Below are 23,305 nucleotides of genomic sequence, written 5' to 3' on the forward strand. Positions count from 1 at the left end.
AGGCCGCGCCGGGGCCGTGCGGGCGCGCGGGGGGCGCGGTGAGCAGTGCGCACGCGCGCGCAGCGGGGAGTAGCGCAGCCCCGCCCCCGCCCCGCCCCTCGCGGAGCCGCTGCTCGCCCCCGCCCCCCCCGGGCCGCCGCTGCTCGGTTCCGCATCCGGCGCGGTTGTGTCACTTCCCGCTCACGCGGGCGCTCTCCCTTTCCCCCTCTCCCCGGACCCGGATGGTGACTGGCGGCGGCGGCTTCCAGGGACTGTCAGTGAGCGGCTCTCCCCGGGCCTCTTGTCCTGAGGGCGGCGGCGGCAGCGGCCGCGAAGATGGCTGCGGCGGCCTCCTGCTCCTCGGCGGCGGCGGCGGCGGCGGGGCCCGGTCCCGGTCCGGGCTCCTGCGAGTGGCTGCTGCTGCGGGACGGCTGCCTGCGCTGCGACGCCGACGGGCTCTGCAGCCTGTGCTACCACCCGGCGCTCAACGCCATCCTGGCCGTGACCGCGCGCGGCGCCATCAAAGTCATCGACGGCACCTCGGGGGCCACGCTGCAGGCGTCGGCGCTCGGCGGTGAGCGGGGAGCGGGGCCGCCGCGGAACAGGTGTCGTGGAGGGCCAGGGGAGCCTCGGGAAGGAGCGCCCGCGCCCGGCTCGGGCCCTTGGTGCCGGGAGGTCCCCCGGCTCTTTGTCACCCCTTTTTGTTTTTGTGGCCTGAACGGCCTCCCCTGCCCGGGGAGGTGGTGGAGTCGCCGTCCCTGGAGATGCTTATGGAGAGACTGGACGTGGCACTGAGTGCCATGGTCTAGTTGACGTGGTGGTGTTTGGTCGTAGGCTGGACTCAGTGAATCTCAGAGGTCTTTTCCAACCTAACTGAGGCTGTGATTCTGTGTTCCTACTCTTTGTGGCAGAGATACTCATGTAGACAGCGCCGAGGCGTTTTATTTCTGTAAAACATATTGGCATCGTTATTAAAAGATTAAATGGGGATGGAAGGCTGCGATGTAGAGGGTTGTATTTTTTAGTTTGGGTTTTGCAGGTGGTGGTGTGGATCACGTAACGTTGAACCTTCCAAAGGTTTAGAAGCAGCATGTTAGGCAGGACAGGCATAGCTCTAGTTCTTATTGATATGTGATACTGTATTAATTTATTTATTGAGCCTTACTCTGTTTTTTTAAGAAGGTTTACTGCTTGAAAGTGTCATTTGTTCTATGGCTTAAAACTATTTAAGATCAGAATCCTTCATGAAGTTACTTGGTGATATGTTTTTGTATGTATTTGGATAGTTCCTCAGGCTGTTGACTGTCTTGGCTGTCTCTGGCGGTAGTAACCATATCCCTGCTATTATGTTCAGGAGGCATGATTGTGTACTGGCTTTGTGGAGGGTTAGACTGTAGCATCTCCATAACTATGAAGCAACTTCATTTGTTGATCATTAGTGTTTTTGCACTGTTAGTAAACTGGCTGCTCTGTAGAAAAAGATCCATATGCCATTAACAGTTTTTGTTCCTTGTTCTTTAATGGCTTTTAAATTGTGGCACTTGTCAGAGTATTGGTGGTGAGTAGGGTTGTCTCCTTGTGAGTCCCGCCCTTGGAATAGAAAGATAGGCTTCTTACCAGTTGTGTACATCCATGTTCAGGTTCTCCTTGCAGTTTTGTCTTGCTAATAAGATGTTGCTTTGCTGAGTGGTGGTGGTGAAAGGTTGTTTGCTGCCTGGACATGGTACAGTAATGCCAAGAACTGCATGGGAATGCCATAGCTTAGGCAGTATGTACACTTTCACCTTGAAAACCAGTAACTGTATTGCAATGTCAAACTGAAGAGTATGGGACAAAAATTGCTGATTTCCTTTCATAACTCAAAGTTGGTACATTGTATGTAAAGGTTAAGCATTTGGGGCAATTGAAAAAAAAAACAAAAGGTTTGTGGAATTATTAAGAAGGTGTCAGCTGCTTTTGTTGTCAATTGCTTGCATGGAGAATTAGGATCTCGTGTGATGTTTCCTGCATTGTTCAGGATTCAGATCACTCTGCTTCTGTTATTCCCTTCTACCATGTTGTCTCCTAAAGTGCTTTTTTTATTAATAACTTTCTTTTCTTTAAGCTATTGCAGGAATTTTATAATTGCTTTTAAGTTGCAGATGAAGAGGGCATAAATAGAGAACTTAATTTGTAATTGGCTGTCGGTGTAGGAGATGTTTAATTCTCAGATACAGAGAAGGAAGTGAACTGTAAATCAAAGTGATTCTACACTTTGCTGTGATAGAATCCTTGGAGAAGAATTTGACTCAGTATTCAAAATGCTAATGGCAATTCTCCCCTAAATAGTAACTATTTGAAAATAACATATTGCTTTGCTTCTGCTACGTACATTCAGTCATGTATACTTCCTTTAGTGTCAGTCTTCTCTGTGACAGCATGGCTGTAAAAGATGGGTTCTACTCCTCCTCACATAAAACAACAGAATTGCTTGCAATCTACCCGAATTTTATCTGTGCAGTAAAGCTGATGATTATATTACTGGAAAAAAAAAATGGTAACCTTAGTTTAGTTTGAAGAAACTTCAGATGAATTTTCTTGCAGATTTAAACTGGCATGCCTGTCAGAAATCTGGTTCATCTCAGTGGTTGGTGTCTGTTGCGGCTATTAGCAATGCTGTTCACTCTTGTTCTCTTTCTCTTCCTCCCGTCTTTGGGAGGAGAAGGAGAAGGGAGTTTAGCTGCTCTCTGATGTCTGCCTGCACTGTACAGCATGAGCTCTTTTAATGTAAGATAGTAGTAGTTGGACACTCAGACCTGTAGACCAGCTCTGCCCCTGCTCCCTCCCCTGCCATAAATGACAGGTCAAAGGATATTGTTGCTTCAGGGACTTCTGGTGCTATAACTAAAAATAGAGTCTCTAGGAATTAAAACTGCTTCTCCTGGGAGACTGCTTGTCCTCCTTGGTAATTGAGGCTGCAGGTCTTGTGCCTTGCCAAAAGATTTATGTTGGACAGAAATGCTGTTGCTTGTTACCCAAAGAAAAACAAAGTGTAGCTGGCCTCTTTCTAGAAAGCAGAGCCAGGAAAAGAATCTCCTATCAAGGCGGGATAGGGGAGAAAAAGAAACACCACCAAGCCTCTGTATGTTTTGTATTTGCAGTCACAGTTCACTGTGGAAATATATATTAAGCTTTGAGCTCATTCTCTGTGAAAAGATTGAACCTGTGGAATGCTGAATGTGGTAGAGCAGTGGAGGCTGCCTTCGTTAGAACAGAAATGCAGATTGCTCTTCGGTGTGTAAAAGAGCAAGGCAGAAGATTCACAGCCAAAAGACAGTTCAGTTATAGATCGGGTCCAGACACTAGGATGTGGTCTGTGTGCTTCAGTTCCTCATGTGAACATCATTGATCTAATGTATGTGGTGATCCAGGGATTGTTCTTCTGAGCCCAGTCTGTAGGAATTCAGTGTGGATTATGGTTATTATTATACCATGTCGAATATTCAGCAGCTCTGTCTCTTGAAAGTGTGTAATCATCTTTAATCTGTTTCCAGTATGAGCCCTGTAGGCCTATTCAAAAGGACCAGGTGATCATTTGCAACAGCCCAGAGCGCTGTAGTGCATAAAAGTAGGGGGAAAATCAGGTGACACTAACATTAAGCTCTGTCTTACCCGGTCACAAGGTTGTCCTTTCTATTCTGTCAAGACTGTTGCATGCACACTGTGCATTTCAGAGAACCAGACTGGGAGTGCAAGGAGAATTCATGTAATTTCTGGATGTTCTGCATTTCTGTTTATTTGCTAGTAGTGGTTAGTCAGGACTACTTTTGAATCTGTCATGCAAGTCTATCAAGTACTTTATTTTCCCTCTTAGATATTTAAATATTTCTGTGGTTTCAGTTTCAAGTTGAACACTGGTAGCCAAAAAGCATAAATGAGCAATCTCCAAATACAGCACTAAAGATGAGTCTTTTCCTGGGCCTCAAAAGAAGCAAACCAAAACAGCCAGCCAAAAAAAACCCTGAAGAATCTAAACAAACTTCCAGAATAGTCTTGAGTGGCTCTTTTAGTGTTCATAGAGGTGTTTGATTTATCAGTTCCTTCTATTTACAAATAAGAAAACTGCCTGAACTGGGAGAGTGCTGTGATTCCCAGAGAAGCTTGGGCAGGATTAGAATAAGAATCTAAAATGTACTGTCAGATGGACAGTGACCATCTTGAATGTTCCAGCAGGTATTTCTAGATTAGTTTGGTGTAGCAGTAACTTCAGAGCCTCTTTCGCCAAAATGCAGTGTTTTGTAGCTAAGGCCTTCTAAATTACTGTAGAGGCCCTAACAGGAATCAAAATACAGACTTCTGAATCTGTAGGGGAAGGATCTGTTCTTGGTACATATATACCAGTTCCTGCAGGGGAAACAGAGATTCTGCGTTATCATCAGAGGCCCTCAAGGGCTCTTCCTCTGTCAGAAGAATTTAGAAGTAAATAGATCCCAGCCCAGGAGGCTCACCTGTGCCAGCAAGTTCAACACCACTGCATTCCTGTCAGAGTTCCCTTTTGGGAAGTCATGTTTTTCTTTAGCTGTCTAACTTCAAATTATAGTGGCTTGGAAATCTCTCAAGGGGTATCCAGCTCTGTTTCTTTCTGATTCTTTTCCATGTGATGCAAAAGGCAAAGCAAGAGGGAAAGATTCTTTTTTGCAACTTGGAAGTCATAGAGGGAATTTACGCTTCTTGTAATAATCTTTAAGGAGAAACTGTTGGGATACTATCGTCCAGTTCTACACTTATTTGAAGACGCCATCAACAGTTTCAGCTGTTTGAAGCTCAGTTGTAGTACTGCTCAAGTTCTCCTTCGTTTCTCAAAATTGGGGCGAGTTTCTTCCATCTTTTTGTTCATTACATTCTTCTGTTCCATTATGAAACAAAGGTAATAATGAAGCCCCTTGCTTTTAATACAGAATTTCTCATCACATAGAGAATATTGTCAAATCTAGTGATCTGCTGCAGCCTACCTTGGATTTGAGCATACTTGGGTGACTGCTAATCTGGGTGAAATACTTTTTAAAGAGATAATTTCATTGATTTATATGATCTTAAGATCATTCATGAGGTGCCTTAAGCATTTGAGAAAACAGAATAGGAGAACTCTTAGATTTGAGTTCAGTGTTTTATACTAGCAAAGACTCTAGGCTGCTGTGAGCTCCATTTGTCTGCTACCTCAATCAGAGTATGTCAGATATCCCTTCTTACTTACCAAGCGTCTTGCCAGACTGTCAAGATGCTGTTAATTGGTATTTCCAAGCTCTGTTGAAGCACATCCGGATTATCTTCTGCAGAAGCTACAATAGAGTAAAATTAGAGATCTTTTCTTTTCACGTGGCTTTAAAGGGATGTTTGCATGTGTATGTTTCATGCAGGGATTCAGAAGTTATAACAGGCAGCAATGCAGGCAATATGTTATGTTGCCATGCATGATCACGAAACATTTTTTCATTTTATTGACAGATCATTAATATCTGGACCGATGGATTCATGGCTGTCATTGCAACAGCAGTGCAATATTAAAGGCTGCAGAATGCTTTAATGTCAGATAATCAGAAATTTCCTACACCTCTGCATATGAACCTTGAAAAAGGTCTTCTGCAGGAAGATAAATCCTGAAATGCTTTGTAGTGACCTGGAGAGGAAACACTGTGCTGGGATTTGTATCAGCGATTTGAACTTTGACTTCCTGCCCTAATTGTCTCACAGGTAGTTAAGGCATTTCTCATTGATATGGAGGTTTCTCAGGGAAAAAACTGACTTTCACCTCAGTGCTGATTATTATGCAGTTTTGGTCAAGACAGCTTTTAATATGTCTATGTGATAAACCCTTCAGCTCAGATCCCAGTTATGTTGTTTACCGTGTTGCGTAAGATGTAGAAGGAACTTGGCAGAAATGTATTCTGACAGGTAACTGATAGTTCAAGTCCAAAACATTATGGAAAAAAAGCAGGTGACTCTCTGTTGGACTTAAAGTAATGAAAGCATGGAGAAGGCTTTTACTGATTGCCCAGCCTTAGTAATCTTTAAAAGCTTGATCTTTTTACTATTCTGAACATCCTGGTGATCAGTGGTTTGGATCTAGCATACTGTCTTGTCCTAAAGTTGGTCCTTTCTGGCAGCCCACCATAATGTTAGCTGGCCCAGTAGAACCACTTTCTGAGACTTCAGTTACACTGTTTATAATTATGTTTTTTATGGTTGTTGTTGCACTGGTATCCATAACTTAAGTGAAATAGAACATCTAAAGTTTTACAAGACATAATATAAGAAAAATCTGTCCTAGATGAAGATTCACTTTAATTCTTTTTTAATAATGATTAGTTCTGATTGTTTTGGTATGGTGTTGATCTGTTATTTCCGTTTTTCTTTCCAAGTTACTTTCAAATCAGGAAACAAAGCTGTCCATCCTTTTTAAGCATTCTTTAATTTTCCCTGAACAGTGTGACATATTTCAAAAGTGTTTCTTAGGCTATCTTGAAGATGGAGGTGAGGCTTGCAATCGTGTGGACTTATGGACAACCTTTGAGTGTATCAGACTGTCCCAGGTCATGTTGCGAGATAGCTTGTTGCATGTTTGTTCCAGTGGGATCAGTAACTTCTCACCATTTTTTAAAAATTTGTAAATAAAAAATTTACACATGGGTCAGTTCACTTTCCTGATGGCTCTTAAGTGATGCCACAGTATTGCTTTCTGCTGTTAGAAAGCTGTCCTTTAAATAGTTAATGCTCTCTTAATTGCACCGACTGCTTGCAGTCACCAGATGAGTGCTTGTCACCAAGTAGAGGTTTCAAGAAAGAGCAGCTATTGCTCTGAGTTCTTTCATTTTTGAAGTACACATGAATACTAACACTTGCAAGTCCTTTGCTGCCTTGTCTTTGGGAAGAGTATCAAGGTTTGGTAAGGACCCAGTGTACGCTGCTAGTGAAAAAGTAGACAGGAAGTCTGCAGAACATTTATTTTGAAGATTCCTGTGCATGTTGGGGAAAGAGCACTCCACAGATGAGGATGATAGACAATAAACATTGTGCATAACAAGTTTAAAAGTGCAAAATTATGGAAATAATAACTTACCTGTCACATCAATATAAACAGTATTGTGTTTAAAATTTTCTTGAGGTATTTGCTAGGGCCATTCAGTGAGTATTGATAACTTTTTAGTGTGTGATTTAAGAGGGACTTTGCTTAAGGTGTCTTGAAAATTGGTAGCATTAGTGAAAACATCTAATCACAAGTGCTGGTTAATGAAGGCTTGCATAGCATACGGTCTGTCAGCAGTTCTTCAGTCCCCTGTACAGTTAGGGAAGGGAAAGCTGTTTGATCCACTGCACTTCCCTGATCTGACTGAGCATGAAGCAATCAGGATCTCATCATTGCATTTGGCAGCTGAAGAACAGTTTGGTAAACTCTGTTTATTGGGCAACAGGCTACAAAGATTTGTGAAAAACTCCGTATTTAAAGGAAGAGCTGGGAGGGTGAAGGGTGGGACTGAGAACTATGATGGAGTGCCTGAATGACAATGGGGAAAGGGTTGGGGAACTAGGAAGCTGGGAAGATGGCAGTGAAGACTGGAAATGAGTGTTTAATTGGACAACAAGAAGGCACTGTGGCTAGTGTGGAGAAATGCTGTGGTAGACTTAGCTGACCTGTCTTCTGCAGGATCCTAGATTTATGTTGTGATGTAAATGATATGTAACACTGCTTGATAAACTTTTTTTAATAGTGGATTTTTCCTGTTCAGTTTCCTATAGTGTTTGTGAGTCAGAAGTCATAAGACCAGCATTTTCCAGTAAATAATCTCAGGTTCCCTACCCGTGCCATAATGAGAAAGGAAAAGTCCTTATTCTGAATCTGTGGAGGAACCTGCTTCCCAGTACCTACAGAAGGCATCTGGCAAGGCCAGGCTTGAGGTAGCTTTTCTGAATGTCCCTCTTTAGTGACAGAACTCAGGTTTAACTTAAGTGATCACCATATTGAAATACTCTTATGATGCAAATAAGTGTTTAAAATACACAAGGCCTTTTAATTTTGCCAGCTTCTCTGAAGAATTTGAAAAGACATCCTAAAGAATAGTTTCACTTTTAAATATAAATTAAACGTGCATGAATCTAGTCTGTTCTACTTCAGCTTCCCTGTGTAGAAGTAATTAGTAGGAGATTGTGAGAATGCATTTAATAAACTTGAAATACTCATAAGAATTTAGTGGAGTGTAAGCCTGGGGTACTGGGGTCTGAACTAACTCATAATGCCAGGATGAGATTTTGGAGTTGTGCTAGGAATATGAAATACCATCTTAATGCTCAGTAGTTGCTGTATAAGCAAATGCTAGAGAAGTTGTCAAGAACTCAGCTAATAATATGTCCTTTTCAATGTCTCTATGTGTGCTGTATTTCTGTCTCAAAAAGCATGTAACAGAACTCGAAACTTAAGGTGTGGACTGTTTTATGTAAGTGAAACAGTATTGAGTCTGAAAAAGATGATGGGGATGATTTGGAATCGGAGGTAAGAGAGTGAGGGCATGTGAATAATGAAAATTGGGAGTTGGTTATTCAAGTACAGGAGTGGAGGGCATCCAAGAAGTAACTGTTCGAAATAGTAAAATAGGGAGTTCCTGGTTGCAGGGCATTGTGGATGCTATATGTTTGTGGAATTGCAACACTGTTGGACAAAGTGATAGAAGAAAAACCTATCAAAGCTCGCTATAATAACTGAAATCCCTTTTGGCACAGAAGGTCCCTAAGCACAGATTGACTGGGGCTGGGAGTGTTACAGGAAAGAACCATTGTGTAGATTACCTTTCTTAAATTCTTCACTAACACTTGGTTTAGACCACTGTCTTGGACAAAATGTGCTGCTATGAGCATTGTTCTCTGATCCACTGTGGCTGCTTCTCTGTTCAGTACTTTTTTTTAAAGTAATGTCCAAAAGAGAAAGATAGGTAGTAACTCAGCAGTCTAGAATACCTTTTGAACTACTGCTGCAGTAATGGAAGACTGCTTTTAGATTTTTTCCTAAACCTTTTTTTCTGCAGGCTAAACAAGCCCAGTCATCTTAGTCTTTCCCCACATGTTGTGTGTTCCAGCCCTCTAACTTCTTGGTACCCCCCTTCATGGGACTCTCACATTATGTCCTGATATCTCAGGCGGAGGAGCAAAGATGGAAGTGGTGTTCTGGATGTGGGCTTATTGCTGATTAGAGGAGACTGATCTTTTCCTGTGGTTTCCCTCTATGGTAACTGTTGCTGAGAGGATGCATTGCTGCCTCATGTTCTGCCTGTGCATCAGGATCCCCAAGTTCTTTCTGTTGGGTTGCCACCCAGACAATTGGTCCCCAGCTTCTCTTGATGTATGGGGTTATATTCCATTCTGGGTGTAACACTTTGCATTTGTCTTCATTGAACAGCAGGAGATCAGTGTCGAGCCATTCCTCTGTCTTTTTGAGATCCTTCTAAAAGGCAGCCCTGCCGTTTAATGCATCAGTTGCCCTCAGTCATCTTCTGTTGGTGTCATCCACAATCTCAATAAAGGTGCAGCCTGTCCCACCATCCAAGCCATTGATGAAGGTAGTGAACCATATATCAAGCTTTGTTGAATGCCATTCATAACTGGCTGCCAGCTAGGTGTTGTATCCTTAACGACTAACTTTGCACGTGACAATGTTTTTCACTTGTCTTATAACCCACCCATCTGCTTTTGAGAACTTGCTGCTTCTCCCAGCATGACGTCTTGGAATCTCCTTACAATATTGGGGCTTGGAAGGGGGAGAAGCTAAACCATTTCCTGCCAGACAGTCTCGGGAGTTCAAAAAGTGCCATATGTGGAGATGTTTTCTCCTGTTGCAGAGACTGCAAGATACATAATGGGTGAACTCAGATGCCACTTTAGGGACCAAAAGAGGAACTGGTAGTAAAATTTCATCTGGCAAAGTTTCTTTGTTGTGAAATGCTGTGATGGGACTAGCACTTGAAGAACGGGAACTTCCTGTTACTGAGCTGTGAAGTGTTCCTTGCCTGCGTCTGATTCTGGGTGGAAGCTGTGGAATCTGTCTGTCTGCACTTTTTGAAAGACAACTTTCCTGAATTTTTTTCATCATCTTTCAATTTAAGAAAAATTTTGAGGAAGAGTGTGCCCTCTGTGAGGTGTTTGCAGAAGAATTGTAGAGACTTACATTTTCACAGTTTACCAGGGCTTGCAGGAAGGATTCTAGAATGCCTTGTGAAATGTCTCCTAATTTGTTCTTGGGATAACGGCGTAAAGCTCTGTGAGCAGCTGTGTTCTGTACATACAAGGTGACAGTGATGTCAGATACATGGAGATCTGAAACCACACAAAGAGCACAGGCACAAAGAGCTCACCAGTGTCTGCCTGCTGATTCACTCTCATTTTGAATCTGTAGAGTGGAAGAAGACTCTGTGCCTGCAAAGTGAGTGAGATACGAACTGTCTTGATCTCAGTGGGGTTTTGTTTATGTTCTGAAACCTTTTAAGTGTTAGTGTTAGTTTCTGTTAGTAGTTGCTTGAGCAGACACATCCAGTTAATATTCATGTGGCAGTCTCCAGTGCTTTGGCCCAGATAACACATCTTCCTATTAATAAGGATTATTAAAACCCCCTATCATATAATGAAACTGATACTGAAGCAACTCTGTCCTGCTTGTTGCCAAAGGAAAAGATGAACTTTAGATCACGTGTCTTGTTTTTTATTAACTAAATCCAGTTTTGGCAAATAAGTGAGTTTGAAGGCACTTGTATTTGTCTCCTTCAATATTCTTGCTGTTTGGAGAACATTTTTAGTTTTCTTTCCTGCTTTAGCTCTAGTGTGTTTTTTCTTTATTCAGTCATTTTGGACAGCTCTTCCAGGTGATGTGGCAGATGAAGTTGTGTGTGTATATAGTGAAATCTAAAGAGAAAATGTTGCTTGTGTATACCTGGTTTAAGCTATTTATGTAACTTGTCTAAAATAGGCACTTGAACTTGTGTTCATCTTATAGTTTCCTTTCTATCCTTTCCTCAAGTTTGAGTGTGTTTTTGTTTTGTGGAAAGGAGGGGCTCATGGAGTGCTTTTGTGATGGCTGCAGACTGCTTTGGTGAGGTGATATTTAGTGGAAATAAGGGGCTGGGCCTGGACCTGGAAGATAAAACTACACTGTGGAAGTACCCACGGGGGATGTACATGGGGAGGAGAAGAGGAGGAACAAGGGAGAATCTCTAACTGATAAATTCAGTAATTAGGAGCAGTCATGGCCTGATTTGGCCATGCCTTGGACAGCTTCTTGTTATGGTGTTCCCAAGTGCTCATAACCACCGTGTCTTTGTTTCATTTGGGAGCCACTGATGTGAAATAATTTGGAGACAACTTTATTTTTAGACCAGACTTGCAATGATTTACTCTTTATCCTCTTTTGTGTGACCCCATTGCAGTTTGTTCATAGTTGTGATTTTCTGTAGTATTAGTTCAAAATAGACTCCTGCAAATACAGCAAGTTAAGACAGCAAGGTGAACTTTGACAGAGTTTTCTTTTTTTTTTATTTGTACTGCAGAACTTCCTCAAACTGCAAGTGTTCTGATACGCTTGCCTTGGCAGATGTGTTGCTTAGCTAGCTTATAATTAAGTGTTATACTTGCTAACTTTCAGTTGGTTTTGTGATCACATGAAGTGGTAGCAATAGGAAAGGCACCTGCCTTGTAGCAAATGAGGACAACTGATATCTAAAGTTTTTTTAATCCGAGGTACATGTGAAAAATGTATGAGAAGTAGCTGAGTGAGGTTCTAGCAGGAAGTGTTTTTGTCTCAAATGGAAAGGATAGTTTTGCTGTACACTAACACGGCCTTTTCTTGAGTTTTGGATTCTCTTTAAGTAGCTTGATGCTCAAATCTTATGGTACAAAATAAATGGAATAGATGGAGCTTTTGATCTCCTGAAACTTCATTCATTTGTTTTTCCCATGCTTGCAGTATTTTGAAAGGAGTACTGAGATACTGTTTAGATATTTTAGTTTAAATTGAAAATACGGAAACCAGTATTGGTGCACATAATGTATCGGCTCTGCTGGGCTAATGGGATTTCTGTTTCTCCAAAAATGTTACTTTAATTCTTAATTTAAAGACCTAGTGGCATCCATAGATCAAAGTTATGAATGTTCCTTTAGATGTTTGATTGGACTTGGATCTTTGCATTATGGAATTAGTGCTATGATGCATGTGTTTACCACTCTCACTTTATAGCTGCAGGTAAGTGTTAGTTTACTGTAATTTAGAACCTATTGGAGGGGCTTTCTTGCTCTGTATTGGGAGCTTCTTGTCAAGAAAATTACTGACTTTGATATGTTTTAGTACCATTCCTGGCTAGCAATTTTCTAGGTGAATTAACTTTTTTTCAATACCACAAAAGATAAAGGTGTTACTGCCCGCATTAATCTACATCTCTTCATGATGGTGGCCAAGCATTTTCAGGTGACAGCCACTTCTCTTAAGCTCTATAGTTTTGAGGCTGAATCTATCTTTAGCAGAGAGATGGAGACAAACTTTTTTGTTGTTCTGCTCCTTGAAACGCAAGGCTAATTCTCTAATTGGTTTGGTTCATCTTAATGCCCACAGGCAAGGGGGCACGACGGATGCTGCTTAGACTGGTATGAATTCCCCAAACAAGTTTGTTTTCTGTAATAGTCTCATAGGTCAGATTTTGATCACAGGAAATTGCTGGTCGCTGTTCTCTTATTGTTTGAAACAAAGAAGGTGGAGGTGATGAAATGTTCCTTTTCTTAGGTTCTTAATTTCTGCAGTCTGATGTTTGTTTGGTTTTAAGTTTTTATGTTGCTAGTTCTAATGTTGTAATAGATGACATACCATAATGTAATATGCTATTGGATTTGCACTTCTAGCTTGCTAGCAGCCTGCCAGGTTTCCTCGTAGGAACTGACAAAAGGTTTAATGACTTCTTCGTGAGTTGCTTTGTTTTTAATCCTAAGAAGATAGGCTGGAGATACTGGGAGAAGCTGTGATTCACTTGTGCCAAGACTGAAAAGCAAAATCATTAGAAACTTTGAATGACTGTTTCTTTTCCTACCACCCAAAATAAATTACAGCCGAAGAAATTGGGGCTAAAATGAGAGTAACAGTTGGGTTTTGATGATCTGCCTTAAGTAATTTAGTGATTTTACATGAAACTTTTGAGCTGTGGTTTGTGAAGATGGAGATCACTATTTATTGCTATTAAACTTAGTCAAGCTGGACAGGCAGGACATAATGGTAGAGTGGCACCAGTATGTTTTTCAAAGGGTATTGGCAGAGTCCTTTGGCAGGTTGTAAAATGTTGATCCTGAGTTAGAAAGGACGCTTCTAACAATGCTTTGAGGATGTTTTAACTTTTCTAGGCATAACTTCTAGGTTACTACCCCTGTAGTGGTGACTTTTAAATTTTTTGGTTTCCTGGTTCTCAATCTATTATTATAATCATATGGTCAGCCATACGTAGACTGTGTTGTAGTATGTGACTAGTATTAGAATCATCTTGAAATGTGTTTCATGTACTTGTAAAATTAAACTCCTGTTAGCAAAAAAGCTTCTCAGCAACTCAGAGGCTATTCAGTGTAAACTAGTCAGTTACAGAATGTGTTTCTCTGGGTTTTGGAACAATACTAAATATTGATCAAATCATTTCCTTGAAACTCCATCGACTTAGGCTAAGGGAGCTTGTTTTGTTTTTATGTGCCTCAAATAAAATAAAACCAGCAACTGTAAATAACTTTCTAGAGAGAATTTGGCCGATCTTTCTGTCAATGTAACCAACCATTAGCCAGCACAGGGAAAATCACAGCTGGTAGGCAATATATTTCTTGTTCTGTAGTTACAACTTCTTCTTTTGTTTTGTAATGGAGTAGAAATACTATGTTATCTGCCTTGTTAGTAATATTCATTGGCTTCTGAAGATTTGGACCATTTACTCAAAGGATATTAGCAGTTTGCTGCGTTAGACATGAGATTTCATTAACATCACTACAGAAATGATAAAATAAGAATGGTCTAGCCTGGAAAGCCACAATGACTGGGGCTCCTACACACTGCTGAACTCCTAGTCACAGGGCATGAGCATACTCCTGTGCTTGACAGGAAATAAGGAAAGTGCAAAAGAAAGTGTTCATGGTGTTGGCACTGCCAGAAAGGGTGAGCTGCTTTTCCCATTTTTTCTGGGAGGGAGAAGGAGAGAAGTGATAGGATAAAGAAAGTGTCCTGTAGTGATCCATCCCTTGGATCACACTGGACAGTCTTGCACCCATCATCATGCTGAGGTTTCTAGTCTAGTGCATCAGATACCATTCAGTTTATTTGCATAATAGTTTCCAGTACATTGTTGAAACTTATAAAGATATTAAAACACGTATTTGAATTTTTGTCAAAACTGTTACTTTCCTGTAGAATGATTTACTTCCTTGCCTGCAGCTGTGTTGGCTGTAGAAAGTCTTGTGTGAAGAACTCCAGTGTATTGGCAAAAACACAGTTTGAAATTAGTTGATTTGCCATTCAGAGAAACCTTTTTTGGCGAGCAGGGACCAAAGACTTCATAACTATCAAGTGATTCCGGACTCTTGAAGTGTTTCTGACTGCTATATCAGTGATTACAGTTGCAGTATACTTAATGCAGGCAAGGGCATACGTCCTTTGTTTTGGGAGTATATGAGTCATTGTTTCCAAAATCTTGGTGGGAAGGGCAGCTGACAACTGTTCTTGACCTGCGTTTTCAAAGAGAGGATACCACAAATGTAATGTGGTCAGATTCATGTGCCCTATATTTCCAGGAGTTTTAATTTCCGTTTAACTCTATCAAAGTGTGAAGATGACAGAATTATGTAGGTGTCCTTACCTGGATGTTTTACTGTATGCTCACTACCAAAATGGTGATTTTTTAATTATTTATAATAAAAACAGTATCCAGTGCCTGAGGAAAGAGGAGAACATGGACAGGACATGACTAATGCAAAATTTAACGAAACTCCTGTTCCTGTGCAACAGGAAGACATCTATGTTGACGATCCAGCATTTTTAGCTGCCATTGGAGAATGTGTCCCTATATTTATAGCACACACAGTCCACTTCTGGAGTGGCAGCTTACACTATCTGTGATTGAAAGCAGTTTACCTTCTATGCAGGTAGCATTTTACATGAACTACATTTAGTTCTGCGGTCAAGCCAGCTTTAGACGTGTAATAGTGTTGAGTAACATTAAACATTTTGGGGGATAATATCCATTGCCACAACCTTTCCTTACTTATCTGCTGACAGTCTTCCTCTACCTTCACCAAACTTCTCAAGCCTGTTACTGACATCACATGTGCAGCGCTGAGCAGAAATGAGCTGTTGTTGTGTCTCAAGGAACACACACCACATTGGTACATGTTGCGTGCTGTACTTAGTTTTGAGAAGTTTAACTATTGTTTTGCTTGATGAAATGGTGTTTATAAATCTTAATGGTAATTTAGCAATTTTGTCTCAGTGTTCATGCTGATTTGTACAATTTAGTTCTTATTATTGACTGTCAGCTAGTATCAAGTACACCAGGCATCTGCATTAAGCTTGAAAACACTAGTTTTGGTCTCCTGGTAGGAGGAGGACTTCAAGTAATGACTTCCACTGTAGGAATAAAATGGTTGTAGTTATTGATGGGATGCACAGATTTTGGTAGTTTGTTTTTTAATGTAGGAAATATAAAAGCTTGGTGAAAGTTGTGGTAGCTAAAATGCTAGGTTTTGATCATCTCAAGAAGTAAAGATTTTGCCAAAGTGTTACATTACTTTCCAAAAAAGAAATTAGAGGTCTTTTCTATAAAAGCATTTTTCTAATTAGATCTTGCATTTGTCTTTCCCTTTATAGCTAAACCAGGTGGACGGGTGAAATGCCAGTATATTTCTGCTGTGGATAAAGTGATCTTTGTGGACGATTACGCAGTAGGATGTAGGAAAGATCTCAATGGTATCTTACTGTTAGACACAGCTCTGCAAACGCCTGTTTCAAAACAAGATGACGTGGTTCAGCTTGAATTGCCGGTTACAGAGGTAAGATATGGGGGGGGGGGCCAACAAAAAGAGGTATGTAAATACTTGTGTTAGAAGTACTGAAACCAGATATTTGTCTCTGGGTTTCTAGAGTGACATTAACACCATGTAATGGAAAAGTTTCTTAGTTATTACCTGTCATAGGGCCGTAGCTTTTCACAGTTACCTGTATCTCAAACAAATAAGAGCATGCCTCAAGACCACATTATTTCAGATGAAAGAACTTTTTAGTGACCACAGATAAGAACTCACTTCCCCACCTTTGTCAGTGCTTGTGTATGGAATCTATATGCACTTCTAGGAATCAGTCTGGGCTGTTAGGTATCCCTGATTATTTTGTTGTTGTTGTTGTTTCAGGGAAAGAAAGACAAAATCAGGTAATACGGTGTTTCTTCATGTGAAGAATTAGTGCCGGAATCTTAAGTTTTCTAGCAAGGTCGGCTGGCCTAACAAAAGACTTTTTTCTGTGCAAACCTGGCTTCCCTTTTATGTTTGGATCAGCTGTAACACAGTACTTCGTGGTTTGAGCATTTAGTATCACTTTAAGAGAAGCTAATGTAGACATTTCTGCTTAGAGTGTAATGCTTAAGATTTGTTGCATTTGTTTATCCTCAGAATTAATGTAAATTATTTATGTGTTCCTGAAGTATTGAATAACAGGTGCTTCCTATGAATCAAGAATGTGTGTTATATGTGAGGTTTTTAGCTGTGCGACTTGAGTAGGAATAACAGCAGTAAAATGTTTCACAGAGCTCTCTGAAGAGAGCTTCCTGGGTTCCGCAGGCTTGCTGTCCACTGGCATCACTTTTACACCCTTTGTGGGTTACTAAAGAATCTTGGTATGTGTGGCTGAGTGTGAAGAAAGTGTCAGAGGTCAGGATTTCCTTTCATAAGGTCTGCTGTGACAGGCTTGCAGTCTCACATGGTTCAATACAACCTGTAAGTTCATGTCAGTTTTTTGGCACAAAGGTTCTTTGGTTCTAAAGAGTTTACAGACCCTTATTTACAGCACTTCTTTGTAAAGACACTTCCTGTAGAAAAAGAAATTTGGAGTTCCGTAGGAATAGCTTTGGGAGGTTCATCACCAGATCAGTGAGGTAGAAGACAAATCATTATCTGTCTTAAGTTCTTACTTTTAATTTTAAGGAGGCGGTAACCCAGACCTTGGAAAAATTTAGTGAATATTAAGCAAATGTCATACAAACACATCTGTCCACCTCTTTCATCATAGAAAGGTCAAGAACTTTTATTCAAGGAAGGGTGTTTAGTTTCTGTTTGTCTCTAGAACTTTTCTGCGAATTTTTGCACTTAATTTAAGTAGTCTTTTAATATGTTTGATCTGCTGGTAGTGCAGTGCATCTTTATGCATTTCTAATTGTCAGCATTAACAAGTTATGAAGCAACCTTTATGCTATTTTGAATTACCTGTAGAACACTAAAATTTAGGAACTACCACAGTCTGTCTGTTGTTCTTCTTATACAACCTTAGCTAGGGGATTGGTTTGCCTTATTTCAGCCTTTCTTCTGAATTTCCCGAGGACATAACCAAGGGGCCATTTGGTCCATTCTGTTTTGAGCAGTTAGTGGTTGTTTAAAGGACTGTCTGACCATTGTCTTTGGGAAATATTTCCCTGTGTTTGTAACTTGAAAGAGTTCCTATCATGTTTTACAGATGTTAACCCTCCTAACAGGAGATTTACAATACTCTGTGCCTTGTACATTAAGCATACCTTTTAAATCTTACCTGTCAACATGAAGTTAGCCGACAGCGGGATAAGCTCGAAAGAGATGAGACTTGGAAGAAAAAGTCTATAAATGGATGCTTACAGCATTCTTTTCTTGCTGCATTATTTCTGAGTTTTAAGAACTAATTTCTGAACTAGCCTGGGAGTTTTTTTGCCTCGTTTTTCAGCTTCATTGTATTAGCATTTTAAGTAATTTATTTCTAGTTTTGTTGCAGTGTTGTTGCTCTCATTATTATCTACCTTTTTGAAGATACAAAGCTACTCAGAAAATGTCAAGACTTTTGTTCTTGCTCTCACTTTTGTCCTTAAAGCTGAGTGAATCCTTTTGAAGAGAAAACATTGGGCAATAGATGTGTCCTCACTGCTTGCTTTAATAGATCTTCAGTTTTAACTTATATGACTGACTTGTTGACATTGGTAATATTGCCCTTGAGGGAATTTGTAGTAATTACTGTTGCCATTGCTGAAGTTTATCTATTGGTTGGCCTATGAATTTAGAACATCTTACTCAGCTCTGGATCTTTTATGGGAATTATGCTGATATAATGTATGATAAAGTAGAATATGGCAAAGGACATTCCCTGGCGTGATGAAACAGGCATAATTCCTGTTGTAGTTATTCAGCGTGGATGCTAACTTTGCTTGCAAATCTGCATTTTAGGCTCAGCAGCTGTTATCTGCTTGCATAGAAAAAGTAGATGTTTCTAGCACAGAGGGATATGATTTGTTCATCACTCAGCTGAAGGATGGCTTAAAAAATACCTCACATGAAACAGCAGCAAATCATAAAGTTGCAAAGGTAAGACTTTGTACTGTCTAACCTGGATTTCCAAGTCTAATTTGTGTGTCTGCCACTGAAACATACAAAATCTGTGACTCATTGTGGTGGATTTTGGTTGAAGACAGTGGAGTATATTATCTGTTCCTTAGTTTTCTATGTGAAGCTTTACTTGGTAAGAGAATAAACACGGTTAGTTTCTTGCTGACAAAGTCAACTAATAACCCAACTGAGCTTAAAATTTGAATTTACTGACTTTCCTTGCGTTACGTATGTGTCGCTTTTGTGTCTCTGTTGTTGTATTTCTTGATGTAACATGTGCTTGGTTTTGACACTTCTGTGATCTGTTTGTTGTTTAGATGTTTAAATTTTAAAATGTAGATGCTTCTTTTCTTATTTAGTGGGCAACGGTTACGTTCCACCTTCCTCATCATGTTTTGAAGTCTGTCGCCAGTGCCATTGTAAATGAACTCAAGAAGATAAATCAAAATATTGCTGCCTTACCTGTAGCATCCTCTGTGATGGATAGGTTATCTTACCTCTTACCCAGCGCACGGCCAGAGCTTGGTGTGGGACCTGGACGATCTGTGGACAGGTACATTAAGACAAAATAAGTGGTGAATTTGACTCCTTAATTGTATCAGAATAAGCTCTTAGATGGCTTTAACTTACTTGCCTAAGAATTAATCCTATTTGTGCTTTGTTGCTCTTACACATACAGCTAATTAACTGTTCAATGCACGCTGTGCCATACATATTACTGAACTTAGCAAAGCCTTTATGGATGCCACAAGACTGTCTGGGTTTCAACTTTAATGCCAGGCAAATTGAATTCACTTTGCTCTTAATCCCAACATATACTTTAGAAAGGTAACAATTGCAGCATTAAATACATATTACACTGTATCCTGAAGTCAGTTCATTTTCCTTCATACAAGAAAGAGTCATACCTATGTTTTATGGTTTAGAAGTTTAGGAAGTTACCTTTGCAGACCATTATATATGCTACTTCTGAACTCTCTAGTCACCTGGTACGTATTTGGGGTCAGAGAACATTTTACATCAGATGGTTGCTTCATCTCTTTCTGATCCAAGTGGTCATGTATACACAGGCAAGAAATGCATTCTTTTAACTTTCATAAGCTAAAACTAGTTAGAATACTGGTAAATCTTCTAAGTCTGTAAATTAATTCTTTCTTGAAAGTGTCTGTACAAATATAATTTTGCAAATGTATTATCATTTCTTATACCTCACATAATTTAATCAAGTTGATTACATCTCTTAACTTCCCCTCCCCAAGCCTTCAGGTTCTACCTGTGCATCACCATATTGTATTTCGATTAGAGCTCTCCCAAGATCTGTCTCTTAAACTGGTATAATGTCAAGTTAAGATAGCTCTTATGTGGGTGTTGCTAGAATAGATTACTTCCTTGGCAGGAAATGTTTTAATATTTCCATTCCTTTACAAGACAGCAAAAATCTCCTGAAACTGAGGAGCAGAAACAGGAAATAAGGCACCTTTCCATCTAACAGCCCTAGTTCTTGGGAGAACAAAATCCTGTCAAGGGAAAAGAAAAACTGATACTCATTTCTCATGTACTATTGCAGATGAGCGACATGCACTGAGTGAAGGTGGAAAGGAGAGGAACTTCTTTGCTCTGTAACTGCTGAGTTGCAGAGGGGTTCATATTTTGGGACTTAGTAGTTTAAAATTTATAAGTATTATAGTATGTAGTGAGTGGTGACTGTGGGGGGGTTGTACCATGTATTCAGTTAACCTAAAATATTGCTTTACACTATTTTTAAATATGCGTATTCATATCTGTTTAACTAAGAACCCCAAATTTTTGCAGTAGTTGTCATGTTAAAAAAAAATCCAACTCTCTTGCGGTTCTTTTGGTCTAGATTCTCCACCTTCCTTAGATGCAGAATAGCTTTGGGTATTTGATCCTTTTCTGCTGGTAGATCAAATAGGCTACCTGGACGCTTATTTTATTAATCCTGCTTTTAAGGCCTGTAGGTTATTGTATGGCTTTTCATTTTTTACTGGGGATGTATTTTAAGCACCCAAGTGAGGGAAGTTTGTAACTTTCCTGTGATAGTTAATTATAATTTTATGTATGAGTTATAGGTAACTATTCATGATATTTCTAATGGTTACTAAAGCACTGAAAGTATCTCATAAACAGGTGAGGTTTTAAATTTTAAGTGGCAGCTTTGGGTAACGTAGAGTTTTTCACCTTTCTAGGTCTTTGATGTATAGTGAGGCTAACAGACGGGAGACGTTCACTTCATGGCCTCACGTGGGTTATCGGTGGGCACAGCCAGATCCTATGGCTCAAGCTGGATTCTATCACCAGGTACAAGATTTAGTTGTACTTAGTATTTGTCGTCTAGGTGGGACGGTGGAGGAAAAAAGGTGGTGATGTTTTTTAGTGGGTTTTTTTTTCCTCTTTTTTTAATGGATTCCTTCAATTATGCATAAACCATAAAAACTTTGTCATTTAGCTCTTTTTTTTTTTAAGTTTCAAGGGGTTTTGATGCCTTGAGTTTGCTTCTTTTTTTTTGGGTCGGATCACAGAAAATACTGTTCTGAACTTGAGCATATAAAATTTTTCTACATATCAGATTTATCAGAGTTAAACAATCGTAATAAAGATGAAATTGGTTGTTATGTAGAATGTCTTTCTCCATGTTAGATTGTTGAGTAAATAATCCTTTTTATAGTACAAGTAAAGCAAAAGAGCAATAAGCTTGGCACTGAAGTTCTCTAACCATATTTTCTAGTAGAACTTAAACGGTATTGTATCAAACAGAGATCCTAGATCACATCAAATTGTTAGGCTTAGTGAACAAAGACCACCTCAACATTTTATTCCACTACTTTTGCTTATTTCCATTTTTCATTTTTGAAATTATTCCTGCTGTAAAAAAAAAATTATAGTATGGATTTAGATAATGATGGCTGGGCAGTGCCTATCATTTGACAGCAATATTGTCTTCCTCATTATGTCAGCTGCAAAGCCCGACATGTGCAAGTGGATTAAATTTTTGGATGATTTCTTAAACTTGTACAGAAGGAGAAATGCAGGAAATTCATATGTGAGAATTGCATCTGCATATTCCCAAGCATGTCTGGAAATGAGGTCATGAAAATTCAAAATTTTAAGAGAATGGAAATTTTGATTGTTTTTCCTCAGTTACTTCAGCTAGTAACAACTGTTCTTTTCATAGGAGTGATAGAGAATACTTTATGTCCTAAGAGATTGGTTGGAATATTTTTTAACCTGTGTTTATCCAAGTATTTATTCTGCTGCAGTTCTAAATTTTTTTAACTTTGTGAACTTCTGCCAAAGAAAAAAAGTTATTTCTGTTCTATGTCTGTGGTTTGCATTGAATTACTTGCATGAATGTTAGTTCTGGATCTCTTCTATAGTAATGTGAATCCTTTTTTATTGTGAAATACTGCCACTTTGTAGTATATAATTTGTGGCCTTTTATATGTTTGATGTGATGCTTTAGTATGTCACTAGAAGGAAAGGACTTGATAACTTAGTTAAAAGTGTTTCACAGTACATAGCTGAATAAATTTCAAGTGTTTCTTCTTATTTTCATAGCCTGCTTCATCAGGAGATGACAGAGCCATGTGCTTTACCTGTAGTGTGTGCTTGGTGTGCTGGGAGCCTACAGATGAACCTTGGTAAGTTTAATGATGTTTGAAGTAGGCTTAATTTTGTGCTGAAGAGGTTAGAAATCTTCGAAGGACAAAAATCAGCATATCTCAGTGGTATTTCTGGTGAGTTTAGGACAAGTCATTGACAAAAATAGGTTTCTAAAATGATTCCATGGAACAAATCACAAAAAGATTTGATGTACTGTATCAAATTTCTGTGTAATGGTAAACCAAAAACTTCGTAGTTGGATTTATTTCTTAATTCTGATTTGCTATTTCATTTCAAATTGCTCCTTGAGAGTTGTCAGCCAATACTTCTATGCAGGGATCTAAACTGAGCCTTCTCTTTGATTGTGACTAAAACACATCTCTTTCCAAGTTCAAAAACTGCCATGGCTATGGTAGTATGCATTTGCCTTTTATGTGAAGTTGCAGCATCCATTACTAGTTTCCTGAATCATCTAAAATTGTGCATAGTGACAGAAATGTGGGACCTTACACTGATTAAAGAATTCTTAATGTAATTTTTTTCTTGAATAGTTGGTAATTTATAATCTTTTCTTGAACACATTGGATTCCTGACTTGCTGGAAACTTTTCCTTGTAATATTATCTTTGTAGTTCTTGTCTGCTCCTTTCACTTACGATTTTCAAGACATTTTGTGGCTGTGTAATTGCTCTTGTCATGTCTCTGCCTTAGTTGTATATCAAGATTAGGTCTTTTCCATGCTTCTGGGTCAATGTGACGTTTGGGACTGTTTTCAGTTTTGATTTATTTATTTGTGGATATAGAACTAAAAAAGAGACATTGGTTCTAAAGCTGCTCATAACATTGGAGTTTTAATGTACATTAATTTATGTGCATTAATGTGCTTTTCTTCATGGGGACATGATTAGCTACTGCCTATAGAACAATTATTTTTTAATGGACTAATTGTATTAAGAGCACTGTGTAGATTGATCCATTTGAATATGGAAGTGCATTGAGTGATCAAAGTCTTTAATACAGTCTGCTATTTGAGAATCAGGGAAAGCTGTGTTAGTAACTTCAGAACTCTC

The 23,305-nt window shown here is 39.5% G+C and overlaps 1 protein-coding gene across 1 annotated transcript in view; it reads left to right on the top strand.

Annotated features, from left to right (window-relative positions):
* Window positions 1-186: 186 nt before the first annotated feature.
* The window catches only part of BIRC6 (baculoviral IAP repeat containing 6), a 173,602-nt gene continuing 150,483 nt past the window's right edge, over window positions 187-23,305 (top strand). Inside the window, exons 1-6 of the mRNA XM_042024996.1 lie at window positions 187-553; window positions 15,869-16,050; window positions 18,457-18,594; window positions 18,975-19,168; window positions 20,823-20,934; window positions 22,192-22,274. Coding sequence (XP_041880930.1) covers window positions 316-553; window positions 15,869-16,050; window positions 18,457-18,594; window positions 18,975-19,168; window positions 20,823-20,934; window positions 22,192-22,274 — 947 coding nt within the window. The 5' untranslated portion in view covers window positions 187-315. The remainder of the gene's footprint in view (window positions 554-15,868; window positions 16,051-18,456; window positions 18,595-18,974; window positions 19,169-20,822; window positions 20,935-22,191; window positions 22,275-23,305) is intronic.

The sequence above is a fragment of the Corvus kubaryi genome, unplaced genomic scaffold (genome assembly GCF_017639235.1).
Source record: "Corvus kubaryi isolate FWS band 111438036 unplaced genomic scaffold, C.kubaryi_AGA036_p1.0 37266, whole genome shotgun sequence".
Taxonomy (NCBI): Eukaryota; Metazoa; Chordata; class Aves; order Passeriformes; family Corvidae; genus Corvus; species Corvus kubaryi.